The sequence below is a fragment of the Malus sylvestris genome, chromosome 16 (genome assembly GCF_916048215.2).
Source record: "Malus sylvestris chromosome 16, drMalSylv7.2, whole genome shotgun sequence".
NCBI lineage: Eukaryota > Viridiplantae > Streptophyta > Magnoliopsida > Rosales > Rosaceae > Malus > Malus sylvestris.
Window position 1 is genome coordinate 23386670 of NC_062275.1, and position 19615 is coordinate 23406284.

The 19615-nt window shown below is 36.8% G+C and overlaps 1 protein-coding gene and 1 long non-coding RNA gene across 3 annotated transcripts; one reads left to right on the forward strand and one right to left on the reverse strand.

The window, feature by feature from the left end:
- Nucleotides 1-385: 385 nt before the first annotated feature.
- LOC126609221 (uncharacterized) lies at nt 386-988 on the forward strand. Its single transcript, XM_050277201.1, has one exon. It carries the CDS (start codon nt 386-388, stop codon nt 986-988), a length of 603 nt encoding a protein of 200 aa, XP_050133158.1.
- Nucleotides 989-3315: 2327 nt separating this feature from the next.
- Nucleotides 3316-12911, reverse strand: LOC126606996 (uncharacterized). 2 transcript variants are annotated; one of them, XR_007617462.1, is made up of 9 exons: nt 12521-12911; nt 12278-12437; nt 12104-12172; nt 11346-11404; nt 5724-10304; nt 5481-5640; nt 5307-5375; nt 4549-4607; nt 3316-3507 (listed from the first exon to the last, which is right to left on the reverse strand). It is a non-coding gene; the product is annotated as an uncharacterized LOC126606996 (long non-coding RNA). The 2 variants fall into 2 exon arrangements; XR_007617461.1 differs by lacking the exon at nt 12521-12911 and having other exon boundaries at nt 12278-12514.
- Between the last annotated feature and the right edge of the window lie 6704 nt (nt 12912-19615).

Sequence of the window (19615 nt, forward strand, 5' to 3'; positions counted from 1 at the left end):
TTTCTTCTGTACACAATTCTCAGAGAGTAAATCCAATGCGGGTTGTAGAATTAGGTAGTTGTATTCTGGTCGAATAAACGTTGTAGAACCACAAGCACAAGAGTGGGACAAAAATATTGTTTGAATGACATAGCTTTTGCGCTAGCCTCTACTTGTTGTAATCAAGTTAGTACCATTGATATTCTTGTATTTATTTCTATATTTCATTCTGCACTGCAAGTATTTTGATTAATAAAATTTTATAATTTTGAGTTTTGTTATTTTTATTTATTTCTGAATTGTTCTCCAACAATCTTCGAACAGTACGGAACAATCAGGAACTTAACCTCATTCTGAGAAGCCTGAGAAATTTAAGAGCGGAGATTTCAAAAGATGGCCGTAGAAGATGCTGTTTTATTTGACAACACTAAACTTGGCTAATGTTCTGCGCGAGACTGAACCTATTGCAGATGGAGAAAATATTTTTTCTGCAGAAACTTTAACGGCCATAGATGCCTGGAAATATAATGATTTCCTCTGCAGAAACTATATTCTCAATGCATTAGATGATTTGTTGTATGATGTCTATGTGGTATTCAAAACAGCCAAGGAACTTTGGGAATCACTTGAGAAAAAATATAAAACCGAGGATGCTGGTTCAAAGAAATTTGTTGCGGGCAAATTTTTGGACTACAAAATGATGGATTCCAAGTCTGTTATCTCTCAAACTGAAGATCTCCAGAAAATCATCCATGACATTTATGTTAAAGGGATGGTGATCAATGAGTCTTTCCAAGTGGCATCCTTTATAGAAAAATTGCCCCCTTCTTGGAAAGAGTTCAAGAGTTATCTCAAGCACAAACGTAAGGAGCTGACCTTTGAGGATCTCATTGTAAGGCTGAGAATTGAGGAAGATAACAAAAAGAATGAGAAGAGCCTGGTTTCGAGTATGGAAGCCAAGGCGAATGTTGTTGAAGGAAGTTCATCAAAGCAAAGGCCGAAATTCTAGAAAACTAAAAAGAAAACATGGTACAATTGTCAAATATAAGGCTCGTTTGGTTGCTAAAGGATACCATCAAAAACATGGTTTATTTCTTTGATACATACTCACCTGTAATAAGAATTACTTCAATAAGACTATTGATTGCTATAGCTGGACTTCATAAGATGGAAATACATCAAATGGATGTAAAGACTGCGTTCTTAAATGGAGACTTAGATGAGGAAATATATATGGAACAACCCGAGGGGTTTGTAGTTAAAGGTCAAGAACACAAAGTGTGTAAACTTGTGAAATCGCTATATGGGCTTAAACAAGCTCCAAAGCAATGGCATGAAAAATTTGACCATATTATGATCACACATGGTTTTAAGATAAATGAGTGTGATAAGTGTGTCTACACAAAAACTCAAAATAATGCTTGCGTTATGTTGTGTTTATATGTAGATGATATGCTTTTAATGGGAACTAACAAAGAGATAATAAATTGGACCAAGAAGATATTGAAATCAAGTTTCGATATGAAAGATCTTGGTCTCGCTGACGTGATTCTTGGTATAAAAATCAAAAGAAACCAAGAAAGTTATATTCTTACACAATCCCATTATATAGAAGCAACACTTAGAAAGTATGGTCATTTGGAAAGTAAAGATGCAATTACTCCTTTTGATGCCAATAGCAAACTAAAGAAAAATAGTGGTGATGCTATATCTCAATGTGAATATTCACAAGTTATTGGAAGCCTTATGTACATTATGAACTATACAAGGCCTGATATAGCATACTCAGTGAGTCGACTGAGTAGATATACATGCAATCCTAGGCATGATCATTGGGAAGCTTTAATTTGAGTATTGAGATATTTAAAGCATACAATGAATTATGGAGTGCATTATAAAAGGTATCCTCCTGTGCTTGAAGGATTTATTGATGCGAATTGGATATCCGATAGTATTGATACGAAATCCACAAGTGGATATGTATTTACTTTAGGAGGAGTAGCAATATCTTGGAAATCTTCCAAACAAACATGCATAGCCCGATCAACAATGGAATCGGAATTTATAGCTCTCGATAAAGCTGGAGAAGAAGCTGAGTGGTTAAGAGATTTTTTGGAAGATGTTCCCATATGGCCTAAACCTGTAACGGCAATATGTATACATTGTGATAGTTTAGCTGCACAATATTGAGCTAAAAATAGTGTATACAATGGGAAGTCTAGACAAATTAGATGAAGGCATAATACAATAAAGCAATGGCTCTCTAGTGGTGTAATTTCTATTGACTATGTTAAGTCAAGGGATAATATTGTGGATCTGCTTGCTAAAGGTTTATCTAGAGAGAAAGTTAAGCATACATCAAGGGGAATGGGTTAAAGCCAATAGAGTAAAATGAAACTGCCAAATAGAAACCTAACCTAGTTGATTGGAGATCCCACGGTCTAGGTTCAATAGGCAAACTGGTTTGGTTAGTTTCAAAGAAGAAACACACTTACATACCTATTCCTATGATGGAAGAAGTATGGTGACTGCTGATGGTGTAGGATACATTAGTTTAATGATATTGGTACTTGTAAATCAAGTGGAATAGTAACAGCCTATTCTTAATCAATATCACGTATATGAGAGTAAATGTGGGGTCACATTTATGAGAATTACATGGCTACATTATCTAAAGCTCTCATGAATCTAGGATTTGTTAAAGACCAAAATGAACACAAAGGTATGAATTTGCGATGTGTTGGTGTGGCATATGTTTTGCTTATTGTCTTGGTTTACTGCGGAGATGAACAGTTCAAGATTTTATATTCACTGCGTCATCTAGTAAATCCAATAAGTATATACTAAGGTAGGTTCAAGTCCAAAAGACACCTCTCCTAATGTATGTCACATCCATTGTTTACTCTCGTGTCTCAGTTTCTCTAGGACCAAATAATCGTCTCAAAATGTGGGGTATTGTTAGAGTTTTGAGACTCTTGTCCCACATCTAGGAAAATAAGATTCCCAATGACCTTTATATATGATTTGTCTTCTACAATATTAGTTAGATGTTGGACCATTTGGAATGAGGATTGAGGCTTGGGCCACTAGTTGTGTGGATTAGGCTTGATGATTATACCATAATATTAATATTAATTAATCAAGACAAGGGCTTTGGGCCTTGGGCACTTGGGGCCTAAGAATTAAAATTTATCTGATCAATTAATTTTAATTTTCGAATTAAGTTTTTAATTAAAATTAATTAAAAACGTTTTGATTAATAGATAGAACTCTTTGGAAAGAGTTGTATAGCTTCAGATACATCCAAAAGGTATTTGAAGAGGTATGAAAGAGCCTATATGACACACCCCGTCCCGAAGGAGGGCATGTTGGCCGTCACGTGAGAGTGACGTAACCATTTACACAGTACGGAAGCTTTAAATATACAATTTCTAAGATGAAACACCCAAAGGTGAGACCTAATTTTGTCCAATCTGTCAGAACACCGTCGAATTCCTCGTAGTCACCACACCTTTGTGATTCCTGAACCTGGAGGGGCGCAAAACCAAAATTGAGTGGGTCAGTAAAACCAATCTTTTCCAAATCCAAACATTTCTCAAAACGTTGTAACCCCTCTCCGTAAAACCTGTATACTTTCCCAGAAATGTAAAATATAAATATACATATATATTCTCAAAACTTCATTTTTACTATCTCAACATTATCTCTTTATCAATCATGCCATGCCATGTCATCTCAACATTTCTCATATTAATTATGCCATGCCACATCATCTCAACAGTAATAAGGTATGAATGCATCAACATAATCATATCAGGTGCAAGAAAGTAATCAACCGTAGGCCCTCTAATAGCCCTATACGGTTGAACCTAGAGCTCAAAATCTATCATTATCACTCTACCGGAGTCACCTCTGTGACCCGTCCGGCCTTCTGCACACAAGTTACGCTCTAGTGCTTCTCATAAATCATCTGTGCACATAATCTAAGGTCACCCACCAGTCGGAATCTCACTAACACTCTCGCGACTGGTCTGTCGTACCCACTCCGCGTGGACTGTACGACTAGCATCTACTTGGATCCAAGGCGAGCGTGCGATGCGGTGAATACTATAAGCACTAAACCATGGTGCAGGATTTGAGCTCAATATATATCATCATCATCATAACAGTAATTAAATACTCATCTGTGCGTCCACCGCACCATTTCATACATATGCACCATAAATCAATTCTTACCTGTGCGTCCACCGCACCAATTCATACATATGCATCATAAATCAATTCTTACCTGTGCGTCCACCGCACCAATTCATACATATGCATCATAAATCAATTCTTACATGTGCGTCCACCGCACCAATTCATACATATGCATCATATATTAATTCATGCATGGCATTTCAACTCACATTTCTATATACTTTTCATATCAATTCTAAGCATGGTATTTCACTTCCCGTTTTTCCACATAACTCATATGCATTTCATTTTAAACATATTTTCATTTCAATTCAATTTCTGGGAAACGTCAAGTATATATATATACGGAAAACAAAACTGCCCACTCACCTGGAGTTCATCCAACAACTCCCTAGCACCACACATCAAGGCGTCACGACGATCGCCGCCTAGAATAGTAATCAAATCCAACCTCAGAATTCATATCGATAGAATATTTAACTTATATAAAATACGTCACTACGTAGTTCGATCCGGAAGATCTGCCACTCAAATTTTAAATCCATAACTTCCAGAGGTCCACAATATATCTCTAGGATAACATCCTAAAATTTCATTACCATCCAACGGTTGGATTTCCGTCAATTTCCAAAACTAAGTGACGGTTAACATTTTATATTATGGACTTACAATTCCAATTCCGGAAGATCCGTAACTCGGATTCCCAATCCGTAAGTTCCAATAATCCTCAAATATTACGTATTACAACGTATCAAAGTTTGGTGACGATCCAACGGTCGGATCATCAATTCACATTTTCACCTAAATGTGAAAACTATAAAACGTTATTTGAACACCTAACCAACAATTCCTCAATAACTTTCTCATACGGTGTTCAATTTAGGTATATGAATATACCACAGTGATCTACTCGACGTCACGGACGTCGACATATTTTTAAAATAATTTTAGTTTTATTTTTTATTTTTACTGTAGCACCTTCTTCTTCCTTGGGTCGCCGGACTGGTTTTTCCGGCGGCCGTTTTCCGGGCAGTTTTTCAAATTGCCATAACTTTGTCATTTCTCAACGAAATCAAGTGATTCAAAAACTAAAGTTGTAGCCCTTGAAGATACAAAGAGAATGGTACCTTGCACAACACCTAGTTCGCCGTGGTTTGGCCGGAAACTGCCTCGAAAGCCTCGGAGGTCGCCGGAAACTGGGTATTTTTCAAATGAGTATAACTTCTTCAATACTCAACGAAATTGAGTGAAACAAAAAGGAAAGTTGTAGTACTTGACGAGACGAAGAGATTGATACCTACCTCGACTCCTAACTCGCCGGGGATTCGCCGGAAAAAGCCTCGAAAGCTCCGGCCAAACTTTGAACTTGTCGATCTCCGTGTTCTTACGTCCAAAAACTTCCAACGAAGCACTCCGAGCTTCCTTGGGACCTCACTAAGCTCACTATGAGCTTGGATTGTCCTAAAAATCAACCAATTCAAAGCTCATGAACAGTACACTTTCATGGGGAGTTTAGAATCTAGGTTTTCCGAAGTAAAACTTACCTCAAATGGATACCAACGTGATCGTGAAGTCCTCAGGATTCCAATGGTGGTCTCAAACTTGACGTTGGTATAGATTTAGGGTGGTTTTGGTGGTTGGTCCGTGAGTTCGAAGGAGAGGGAGAGAGAACTGAGAGTTTCGTGAGGGAGGAGAGAGAGAGACAGTATGCAGAAAATAGGGAGAGGATTGAGGGATGTGGGGATCCCTCGTGGTCCTTTTCCAATCCCCAACTCCAAACCATAAAATTTTAACCTAAAAATCTAAGTTCCATCCTTAATAAATTCCATTTTATTTTCAAAACTTAGGAACCTAGATAATTAACAATTTGAGCTTCACATACTTAGTATTTCATAAGGGCAATTTCGTCCATTCACAGCCACGAATGTAATATTTTGGAACGGGCTGTGACAATCTTCCCTCCTTATAGAATTTCGTCCCCGAAATTCCAGCAACCAACCAATTCATCAACACTTATACCAACCTCGGTAAGTTTCTTTCATCCGATTCTTTTTCTCCCACGTAATTTTCTTCCACTGAATGATTCCTTCACAAAACTTTTACCATTTACTCTATCTTAACTCTCAGGACCTTCTTTTTCCAATCCAAATTCTACTTTTCTAAGGTGAACACTTCTAAAATATAAAACCATTTGCCTTATATACTCGATTAGTGGCATATCCATCTGTTGATGTCTTTTGTCATTCCTGGTTACTTTTAGGTTAACTTAATCACCTGAATACTTTGAGGAGACTCATCCATAGTCTCAGGGTCTACTAAAACTCTTTCTCGATCGAATCTTTCTCTACCCAGAAATATTCCATTCACAAGTCAACAAAACACACACATGACACACTTCATGAACCTTATGGCTTCACTTCGGAAACTGCGCAACCAACATACTTAAGAAACTTAGCAGTTCCGTAATCCAATTCTCTTTCCATTTCCGTTTCGAAACAGAAAATAGCTGTCTCAATCCAAAGGTTTATTTCTTTCTGCCTCAATTTGCTGACCAATAAAAATGTCGAATGGTATGATAAACCTTATTACTTTCGGAATATTGCAGAAGTTGAACAGTGAACTTCGTCCAATATTTGCTTGCTTCAAATCCTCAGCATTAGGCACATACTTTTTGTTTTCTTGTATCCACATACCATTTGAGTCTCGAGTACGACCTTACCAAAAGGCCTAACTTGAAACTTAGCAAGTATAACTTCTTCTCGATCTTTCATTCTTAACTTTACTTTAGTTGATTTCCAATCCACAAGAAGATAATCTTGGCAAGCGTACTAGATATTAATTCTTACTGCAGTCTTCTTATCAAGTGCTTCAGCTAGAACAAACTTTACGATCACCCTGATCGTACAATCATGTTCATTAAGCAATACAATTCACTTTCGCTGCCTCATATCAAAATCCTTCCAAGTAATGGATATTGAAGACTCTTTTGATTTGTAAAATCTTGCATTCTCACTAAAACATAATGTCTCCATAACTTCACAGCAAGGATGGTAATCGTGACTTCCAAATCACTAGTAGGGTAATTCATCTCATGAGATTCCATTTGTCGTGAAACGTATGCAATCACCCTAACATTTGCATTAGTACATATCCAAGAACATTTAATGTAACATCACCATATACCGATAATTATCGCTATCTTCTGGGAATATTAAAATACGTGCATGAGTGAGGAAATACTTCAGTTGTTGAATCCTTTGCTTACAATTCCTTCCCACTCATACATAACCTCTTTTCTCATCAGTCTCGTTAATGACAAAGCAATGACTAAAAATTCTTTCACAACCATCCAAAATAGCCTGGTAAGCTAAGAAATTCCAAATCTCAATTACGACTCGTGGTTGTTCCAAATTCTCAATTTCTGCTATCCTTTAAGGATTCACTTGAATACCTTAAGTAGACATAACAAATTTTAGAATGCCACTTGATCCATTTAACTTTAGCTTTTGCTAAACTTAGCATACAACTAACGTTCTCTCAATCTTTGCTTCATTGACTTAATACGTTTACATACTCTGCTCTGGCTCAGAATATGCCAGAATATCTTCAATGGAATTGATATCAATTTATCAAGGCATTATTGGAATACTTCATCCAATAACTCATAAAACAGCATGAGTATCCATATAGCATCACCATAGTTCATAAAACAATCTTAAGAACAACGTCGCTCATAATCTTTAATTGGTAATAACCAGACCTCAATTCAATCTTTGAATCTTCGCAATTACTTCTGAGCTGGTTAAATAAACATCAGTACATCACCATGGATAACGGTTCTCAATCGTTACCCGACTCCATTGTCTATAATCAATGAACAGTCTCAAGATCCATTTTCTTCCTCACCAACAAACTGGGGCTCCTCAAAAGTGTTGTACTAGGTTGAATAAAACTTTTATCAACCAATTCTCTCAACTGAATTTCCAATTCCCTTAACTCATCATGAACCAATCTTTAACATAAATTTATACCTGGCAACAAATCAATAATGAACCTCATATCTCTGCCTGAAGACAATCCAGGTATACTTTCAGAGAAGACATCAAGAAAAGTCTAACCCTTTCGACATTATTCACACTACTCCAAACAACATCATTTAGCACCACATGAGCTAAGTATTTTTGACAGCCTTTCAAAACAATCTCTTTGCTTTCACAGCATAAATAATGGCTGAACTCACTTCACTTTGCATACTTACAAAAGTAATCTCTGGTCATCCAGATCGATGGAAAGTGACTGGTTTCCCGTAACAATCCATTTAGTCACAATTATAACCAACCACTCTAATGGAAATAATTTAACCGACACAATACATACTTTATTAATACTGAACATTCTAAATAAGTACAACATTAACATAAAATAACCTACCGGTTTGCTTGCTTAACGAATCCACGAATGAGTTATTAATATTACGGTCTGCAGCCCGCAATACTGATAAATCATCGTTGTCTCGATAAGTAGGCAACCACTCACAAAGATATAACATTACTATTTTGTCACTCAATGCAAAATACATACACTCGTCTCAACTACATTTATTTACCACTCTCTAGGTAATATCATACATAATAAGAAATATATCAGCCGAAGTCAACTAGAATGACCAATACGGTTGATTCAACTCTTATCTCAATAATACGTCGGCCGGATCCACTCCGCGTGGTCGGCACGGCCGAGCCTATAACTCACCAATTTCTCATGTGTCAGTCAAATCCATTTCTCATGGTCCGTACGGCTGAACATATAACTCATCAAATATCTCTGTACTCACGGTCAATCCGACCAAACTACTAAATCCATAACTCTGCTGAATCGACACTATGATTTCATGGAAAATTGTTGAGTACAACTGATTCTAGGGACGATTCACAACTCTGTGTCCCTTCTGTTCACATAAACACATTCATTAATTTCACATTTCCCAAAGTGTTAATTTTGTACCTGCTGCACAAAGTACATTTCCTTTACTCGAGACACCTTGTCTCAAATATCTGGGATTACCAGTATATCCATCACTTTTACTCTGACCAGCGACATTAAAACCTCAGCTGGAAGAATTAACTCTAGCTTCACTTCTTTCGAAGCTCTGAATCCTTCGATATTCTTGATATGACGAATCATTAACTTTATTGTCTTCTTTTAATTCCCATTCTTTTCTTATTCCTCTTTACTCTCGTTGATCATGTTCTCAGAGTCCTCAAGGCTCAACAACATCTCGTATATTCCTGGTAAGAAGTATAATGGATAGTGGTCACCCAAAATACCACTTCCCTTTTTGCCACCCAGCTTAAAACAACATAACACCTCCACCAAATTAACAACAATATCTGGATAGAACGAGGCAAGTCTGAAAACTTTCTATAATATCCCTCGATCATCACCTTCCTTGATTCACATTTGCAAACTCTTGCTTACTACCATCGATAAATGTCGGAGGGATAAACTTTTCCTTAAACAAGTCCTTAAACAATTTTAAATCAGCTGATTCCTCTTGTGACAACAATTAATAATCCTGTTTCCACCAGGATACAAATTCATACCCAAAACCAGGTAATCGTCTCGACCCCCTGTCAGAAGGAAGATTCCTTTGACTTGCATAATCTGAAACATCTTTACCAAATGGTTAAACCGTTACTTCGCTCCCTCAGGTTCATCATTTCATAAGGTGATTCAAATTCAACTCATAACCCGTCTTAAAATGTCCATTTTGATAATATACTGAATCACCATAATAATAGTTTCCCCCAAACCGCTAAATCAGGGAGACTAAATTCCTCTAACTACGTGGTTTGCTACGAGGCGGTGTAGTTCTGACAGAATTCACTATAAACTTCTCAAGATGTCCAAGATTGCAACCATGCTCTGATACCAACTGACACACCCCGTCCCGAAGGAGGGCATGTTGGCCGTCACGTGAGAGTGACGTAACCATTTACACAGTACGGAAGCTTTAAATATACAATTTCTAAGATGAAACACCCAAAGGTGAGACCTAATTTTGTCCAATCTGTCAGAACACCGTCGAATTCCTCGTAGTCACCACACCTTTGTGATTCCTGAACCTGGAGGGGCGCAAAACCAAAATTGAGTGGGTCAGTAAAACCAATCTTTTCCAAATCCAAACATTTCTCAAAACGTTGTAACCCCTCTCCGTAAAACCTGTATACTTTCCCAGAAATGTAAAATATAAATATACATATATATTCTCAAAACTTCATTTTTACTATCTCAACATTATCTCTTTATCAATCATGCCATGCCATGTCATCTCAACATTTCTCATATTAATTATGCCATGCCACATCATCTCAACAGTAATAAGGTATGAATGCATCAACATAATCATATCAGGTGCAAGAAAGTAATCAACCGTAGGCCCTCTAATAGCCCTATACGGTTGAACCTAGAGCTCAAAATCTATCATTATCACTCTACCGGAGTCACCTCTGTGACCCGTCCGGCCTTCTGCACACAAGTTACGCTCTAGTGCTTCTCATAAATCATCTGTGCACATAATCTAAGGTCACCCACCAGTCGGAATCTCACTAACACTCTCGCGACTGGTCTGTCGTACCCACTCCGCGTGGACTGTACGACTAGCATCTACTTGGATCCAAGGCGAGCGTGCGATGCGGTGAATACTATAAGCACTAAACCATGGTGCAGGATTTGAGCTCAATATATATCATCATCATCATAACAGTAATTAAATACTCATCTGTGCGTCCACCGCACCATTTCATACATATGCACCATAAATCAATTCTTACCTGTGCGTCCACCGCACCAATTCATACATATGCATCATAAATCAATTCTTACCTGTGCGTCCACCGCACCAATTCATACATATGCATCATAAATCAATTCTTACATGTGCGTCCACCGCACCAATTCATACATATGCATCATATATTAATTCATGCATGGCATTTCAACTCACATTTCTATATACTTTTCATATCAATTCTAAGCATGGTATTTCACTTCCCGTTTTTCCACATAACTCATATGCATTTCATTTTAAACATATTTTCATTTCAATTCAATTTCTGGGAAACGTCAAGTATATATATATACGGAAAACAAAACTGCCCACTCACCTGGAGTTCATCCAACAACTCCCTAGCACCACACATCAAGGCGTCACGACGATCGCCGCCTAGAATAGTAATCAAATCCAACCTCAGAATTCATATCGATAGAATATTTAACTTATATAAAATACGTCACTACGTAGTTCGATCCGGAAGATCTGCCACTCAAATTTTAAATCCATAACTTCCAGAGGTCCACAATATATCTCTAGGATAACATCCTAAAATTTCATTACCATCCAACGGTTGGATTTCCGTCAATTTCCAAAACTAAGTGACGGTTAACATTTTATATTATGGACTTACAATTCCAATTCCGGAAGATCCGTAACTCGGATTCCCAATCCGTAAGTTCCAATAATCCTCAAATATTACGTATTACAACGTATCAAAGTTTGGTGACGATCCAACGGTCGGATCATCAATTCACATTTTCACCTAAATGTGAAAACTATAAAACGTTATTTGAACACCTAACCAACAATTCCTCAATAACTTTCTCATACGGTGTTCAATTTAGGTATATGAATATACCACAGTGATCTACTCGACGTCACGGACGTCGACATATTTTTAAAATAATTTTAGTTTTATTTTTTATTTTTACTGTAGCACCTTCTTCTTCCTTGGGTCGCCGGACTGGTTTTTCCGGCGGCCGTTTTCCGGGCAGTTTTTCAAATTGCCATAACTTTGTCATTTCTCAACGAAATCAAGTGATTCAAAAACTAAAGTTGTAGCCCTTGAAGATACAAAGAGAATGGTACCTTGCACAACACCTAGTTCGCCGTGGTTTGGCCGGAAACTGCCTCGAAAGCCTCGGAGGTCGCCGGAAACTGGGTATTTTTCAAATGAGTATAACTTCTTCAATACTCAACGAAATTGAGTGAAACAAAAAGGAAAGTTGTAGTACTTGACGAGACGAAGAGATTGATACCTACCTCGACTCCTAACTCGCCGGGGATTCGCCGGAAAAAGCCTCGAAAGCTCCGGCCAAACTTTGAACTTGTCGATCTCCGTGTTCTTACGTCCAAAAACTTCCAACGAAGCACTCCGAGCTTCCTTGGGACCTCACTAAGCTCACTATGAGCTTGGATTGTCCTAAAAATCAACCAATTCAAAGCTCATGAACAGTACACTTTCATGGGGAGTTTAGAATCTAGGTTTTCCGAAGTAAAACTTACCTCAAATGGATACCAACGTGATCGTGAAGTCCTCAGGATTCCAATGGTGGTCTCAAACTTGACGTTGGTATAGATTTAGGGTGGTTTTGGTGGTTGGTCCGTGAGTTCGAAGGAGAGGGAGAGAGAACTGAGAGTTTCGTGAGGGAGGAGAGAGAGAGACAGTATGCAGAAAATAGGGAGAGGATTGAGGGATGTGGGGATCCCTCGTGGTCCTTTTCCAATCCCCAACTCCAAACCATAAAATTTTAACCTAAAAATCTAAGTTCCATCCTTAATAAATTCCATTTTATTTTCAAAACTTAGGAACCTAGATAATTAACAATTTGAGCTTCACATACTTAGTATTTCATAAGGGCAATTTCGTCCATTCACAGCCACGAATGTAATATTTTGGAACGGGCTGTGACACTATATAACTAGAGTCCTCAGTTCCATTGGAGATCATCCTTTCTTCCTCTTTTTCTTCCGTACACAATTCTCAGAGAGTAAACACACAAAGCAATTAGCTAGAATTCTATAATCCAGTACGGGTTGTAGAATTAGGTAGTTGTATCCTGGTCGAGTAGACGTTGTAGAACCACAAGCACAAGAGTGGGACGGAAATACTGTTCGAAGGACATAGTTTTTGCGCTAGCCTCTACCTGTTGTAATCAAGTTAGTACCATTGATATTCTTGTATTTATTTATGTATTTCATTCTGCACAGCAAGTATTTTGATTAATAAAATATTTTAATTTTGAATCTTTTATTTTTATTTATTTTTGAATTGTTCTCCAACAATTAATTGCTAATATCACCGAAACAATTTGTGATAAAATCACATACATAGTAATAAATAATTAAATTATGGACAATATCAGTGACGGTAGTGGAACATGTTCGGTCTAAAAGTTTTATCTTCATTTCACAAAAAGTTATTAGTAAAGGGTGAATGAAGGAACTTGACCGGTTTGAGAGAGCTCTATCGCTTCTTTTTCTTTTTTTCTTTTTTTCAAAAATGCAATTAGTTTTGATTTTATACAAATGACGTCGATATACGTTTCGAACGTGAGAGTCTACATTATTCAACAATCGTTACCATTTAATATTACTAACTCCACAAGCAATAATTAGGTGTTGTAAATCGGTTAGAGCAGAAGATATATATATATATATATATATATATATATATATATTAATTCCTTAGTTCTTGAGCCCTTTTTAATTATCTCACCAGCTCTGAAGTAATATAGCCAGATCAATTTGGAAAATTTGGGGTTCCTTAGGTCACATGTGCTCTAGTTGCATGCATATGTGGCTGTGCCCCATCGAACCCACAAAATGGTTACAAGGAAAACGAAAGCCAATTTCACGTCCAACGAGAATGACATGTTGTTGGATTAGACACGTAATAATATTACACTGCATTGAAGCATGTAGGGAAGCAAACTAACTTCATAGATAAGGATGGGGATTATACGAAAACACACCAGACATTTAAATACCTAAACATCCATGCTTGCTTCGTTTTGGGTTTGTCCTAAAGGAGAAATTTTTCATTGTGACGGGAACACGGATGCTACACCACGTATTTTTATGTAAGTGGTGAGAAATTTTATATTTTAAGTTATTTAACTTTTTAACGCATATCCTACTATTTATATAGTGACACGTGGTGTATCACTCCGTGTTCCAGTCACGTGGTGTACCACCTCGTCCTAAAGTACTACTGATTTTAGCTTTGAGAAACATAATTAATCAATCGAAGTTTCACATTTTGTTAAAAAAAAAAAAAATTTAGGGATTTCAAACACTTAACAGTGAAGTATAACTACGACTGAACGGTGTAGCGCTGAAGCGTCGAATGAGTCTTGCACGTTATCTTTCTTGTGAGACGACCTATCATGCATGTAAAATGAGTTTCACGTACATTCTTGCGAGAACCTGGCGAAATACGTCGTGAATACTCATCATCCATATATAAAGTTTGAACAGAATAGTTCTAACTTTCTGATCCCACGCCTTAATCAAAGGATTAATCATAGAAGAATATCAATCACTCTCCATCAAACTTATTTTCTTACAGCCTGGAACAATGGAACAATCCCCTCTAATGCATGTCCAGTAAAGGATTTAATAATTTACCAAAAAAACAAAAACTAAAGGATTTAATAATTAGTTGAATGACATACATTCCGGCTTACCTTTCATATAACAAGTTGACTTTAGAAATTAAATTATCTATTTATTTTCCAATTAGAGAAAGATTAGATTAAATTAGCTCTTCAGCAATGGCCACGTGCGAGACACATATCCTCTCCCAGAGCAGAGAAAATAGGAACAAAAAAAATAAAAAATAGATCCTGATCAACTGTTTTTTTTTTTCAACTCATGAATACTGTTTCCTTCGTCGTCCCAACATACACACTACAATTGTTTTCAAAGTAAATAAATATATTAATCTTTGACAATATATATTAAAACTATTAAGCGAAAAAATTATATATATTTCCCTGAGAAAATAATTGTCCTTCAATGATTGAGAAGGCCGAAATCATGAGAAGACTCTTTATCCATGTATTGCAAATTAAAAAATTAGTGAGAAAGGGATGGGCGTAGATGCTTGATTGTTTCTGACGAGCTAATCTTATCTAATTTTTGTCTGTTTCACTTTAAAATAAAAATTCATATATTACAAATAAATAAATAAAAAGTGAAGAGAGACCAGCATAAATGCTTGATTATTACTGATGAACTAATCTCGCTTAATTTTTCATGCTTCACTTAAAGAAAATCTCCACGTCTTGCCAATATAACAAGGTTTTAAAACCATATTAGATTCTTTTTTTTTTTAATAAAAACCAGATTAGTGTTAGGGTTAACGTATCTGATAAGTGGACCACATATTTGATGACCCCAGCAAATACAGAAAATGGTGCACATCAGCACATGGGAAACATTATATCATGTAATGATCTCGATCATCATTCGTGCACAACCACTCATAATGCCGCTACATATTCATGCGTTGATAGCTGCAAAACTTTAATATTGTCTCGCAAATAATCCCATTGATTTGGTCTTTTGCCATTTAGTACTACGGTCCAATAATATTCATTTTTATTTGTAAATGAGATGTCTTAAGCTTGATTCTCGCTAAAAATGCATTTGAGTCACATTATCACTAGCCTATTGTGAGACTAAGCTTAGCCACCCCTCCTCCTTCCGTTTTAGTGTAGATAATATTGTTTGTTCAAACAAAAAATTTCCATTAGTTCGGATAATGTGTGTGTGTATTCCAATTTCCATGGCCTAATTAGTTTAACTTTAGCCAATGTTCCAACCCCATCGCAAGAGAAGAAGGGAAGGGTAATTGTACATTGGTTGGGAGGTGACCATCGAGCTACAAGATACATCACATTACATGTGCGTTGCCATGTGCATGGTGGAACACCATGCATGGGTAGGGTACCACTTATGATGCCTTAGCTTATCACTGCATGTTTATCTTTCTATGTACAAAAACTAAGGGCTCGTTTGGATGTGCTTTTAAAATGATTAAAAGCGCTTTTAGAGAAAATGTTATTGGGTTCCAAAAGCACTTTAAGTGCTTTCTACAAGAAGCACTAGTTATGTGCTTCTTCCAGGAAACACTTTAAGTGTTTTTTGGGGATTTATTAGCATTTTTACTAATGATTGTTTCTAAAAAGATTTTCACCAAAAGCGCTTTGAGTCATTTTAAAAGCACATCCAAACGAGCTCTAAGCAATCGTTCTACAAAAATTAAGGAGTTGCGATCATCATATATCTAACCGACAGTATTCAACATAATTATTTTTTATAATATTGTTTATCTTGCTAATGAGAGTAGTTTATTTAAGGATTGAGATATAGTAATGTTGTTCACTTATTTTTTATCCACTAACATTAGACCATCTACAATGGACATGTCAAATTCTTAGAGTCGAAATTCAATTGATGGTTGATGTGTCAATTTGAAGTCTTATGCTAAATTTTGTGTTTCTCCAATCGAGTTGTCAAATATATATATATATATATATATATATTATTAATGTAGAGCTTTAAATGGCTATATTTATTAATTTGTTGAAATAGAATTTTATTGGTTCAAATGTTAGTAGAATAAGGGATCTACCATTAAATTAATAAAAAACAATTGACGTTGATGTCAAATTTGACTCCTAGACACAAAGGCATCAAATCGAGTTAGCAAATAACACTTCAGTTGGAAATTATGTCAAATTTGTAGTCATATCTCCACCTAGAATTTGGCATCTCATTTAGATATCGAATTTCTTTTCTATTTTTTTGTTTAACTAATCTACCATGACAAGAAAAAAGGGGTGAAATAACTTTGTGCGGGCAAAAAAAAAAAAAAAGAAAGAAAGAAGAAAGAAAGCACACTCGTCAACAGGTGAAGAAGTTGAACAAACTGCTCTGTCATAGAAACCCAATTGAGATATGTTGAATCTCGTCCCGCAACTAGAAGAAGATCGCTTCGAGGGAAAAACTAACTAGCAAGAACTTGAGTTGCGATCAAACTGAATGCATGCAAATAATTAATAAAGTGATGTTTTAGAAGGTAAGTGATAAATAGGCCATCAAATGACATATTTTCCTCAAATATATTTTACTTGTCTCTTGAAGATGCATAGCCATCTTTAGTGTGTTTTAACTCTCGAGGTTAGTGTTCCTTTCAAACAAAGATAAAAACTTAAGACCTTTGATGACTTTTTAGTTTTCTTATTTAACATAAGAATATGTACAGAGATTCTAATACAAGTGATAATCTACGCTAAAAGAAAGAAGAAAAATTGTGAAACCAGAACGCTATGAGTTAAAAAAGAAAACCCTAATCAATACGGCATCTATCAATTAGATTAAAGAGATTCTAATTTGAATATTGAAAGAAGAAGAATACCTAGCTTGCCAATTTGATTGGTTTAAATTGCCGAATTACTCGGCGACTGAAAATGGTCCATCCATTAGAGAAGATTATGTAGCACAAATCAAGGGTTGGTCGAGACTGTGCAAGTCCTGGCTGCAACTCGCTCGCTTTGGGTAAAGGAGGAAAAAGCACAAAGCTAATGAAGTTAGACTCGCCAAATTTTTTTGGTAGCAAACATTGGCCTACGGAATCTCTCTTTTACTTTCCATTATGTAAAAGGTGCAATTGAGTGAAAATTAGAATTGTCAAAAGCAACCCAACTAATTAAACCCTCTCTATCTATCTCTCTCTCTCTCTCTCTCTCTCTCTCTCTCTTGCGTGTATGCCAAGTATGAAAGATTGTTTATGCTTGATGGATTTGTGGGCCTCCATCAATAATCTCACTCATCAAGGAACCAAATTGATCAACAGTGGTTAATGTTAAAAGAAAAGGAGAGAAATTAAACACATTATGATTAGTCACTTAGTATTACGGTCTAGTGGTATTCCTCTTCATTTGTAAGTAAGAAGTTTTAGGTTTGATTCTCGCTAAAGACAAGTTTGAACAACATTATTGCTAGCCCATTATAAGGCTAAGTCCACTCCCTCCCTCTTAATGTAGATAATATCGTTTGTTAAAAAAAAAAAAAAAAAACCATTATGATTAACTAAACATTAATGGCTCGTTTGAAATTGTTTTAAAAATTACTAAAAGAGCTTTTCATAAAAATGTTTTTAGAACCAATCCTAGCAAAAATCCTGAAAAAAGCACTTCAAGTACTTTTGTAACCAAAAAAACATTTCTTCTAAAACCACTTTCAATCATTTTAAAAGCACTTCCAAACATACCTGTTTGGGCCCAAAATGATAATTTGGGACGAGTTTGGAGCTACTCTCAGCCCAGTGGTCTTCCAGGGGTCTCATGGGCAGTTAGGTCATTATGGGTTGTCCAATCGGATTCGGCCAAGTCCTTTTTTGAGAAGGATTGGTTTGGATAAAGGCGAGGGTTGAATCTTGATACCACAAGGGGATTTAAAGCTGAAGGCACTGATAATCAGGGACTAAATCTGGTTCATTATAGAGCCTAGTTCAGAAACTTATTGGAACTAGGATTGGCCGAATCATAATCAGATTGGGGTAAGGAGTTTTAGTCTGAGTACATCTCTGATTTGGCCAGGTGTAGGTTCACTGCTATAAATAGAGGAAGACGTGCATCATTCAAAGCCTTTCCAATTCAGCACACAAACTGCCATGCGCAAACTCTCGCTCTACGCGAAACCTCTCAACAACCTTGAGATTTTTTATTTTCTTTTTCCACCAATACATTTCAGTTTGGATAAACACCACTGTGAAGGCAACCGGTGACATCTTCAGTTTGGATAAACAGCACTGTTGCTGTAGAGTCAACCGATCGTGGAGCACCTTCAGTTTGGATAAACAGTAATGCGTCGAGGCCGACTGGTTACCTATCCAAGTCTTGGTCAAGAAAGATTTCTGAGTTCTTATTGGCAGAGGTCATCTCATTAGCTTTCTCAGGAAGTGAGGTGTTACAAATTACTCAGCTCGGCACATTGAACACCGAGTTGTTTTATGATTGGATATTCACGAGTTAGTTTTAGAGTTCGGCATTCTGACGGTCGAACCACATTCACCATCAAGACATGCATCTCTTCCGAGTACTTGTGTCCGCATAGTTTGGTGTCGGTTTGGCGTGCTTATACTCTTACGAATATAATCACCATGACCAAACCCAGCACTAACGATCTTTGAACTTCTCAAGATTAGCAGCCTTATCTTTAGGCTTTAGAACTCAAAGGCCGATGCGTGTTCCTTCCTCGGCCGCAGTTGCAAGATCAAGAAGTTAGCAGCGCGCTCAACGCCACATCCACATATTTTACTCATCGGTTGAGTTGGCACGCCCCGTACATAATCGAAGGACATAGTTAAGTTATTGATTACTTGGTCTGCGCGTCACGTAGACTTGGTAGTTTTTAGGGTCAACATTTTGGCACGCCCGGTGGGACCTAATGCTAAAACTACAAAGTTCATGACCATTGAGGCACGATCGGTTAAAAAAAAAAACATTCATGGGAAAGTCCACGACCAACCTTCCAATCTAGAACTCAGATAACTCGTCACAGGCATAGAATCCTCTGATTGCCACGACA

Bases quoted from the DNA above. Each gene is read 5' to 3' on its own strand.
- LOC126609221 (XM_050277201.1), top strand. From the start codon at position 386: ATGCTGTTTTATTTGACAACACTAAACTTGGCTAATGTTCTGCGCGAG.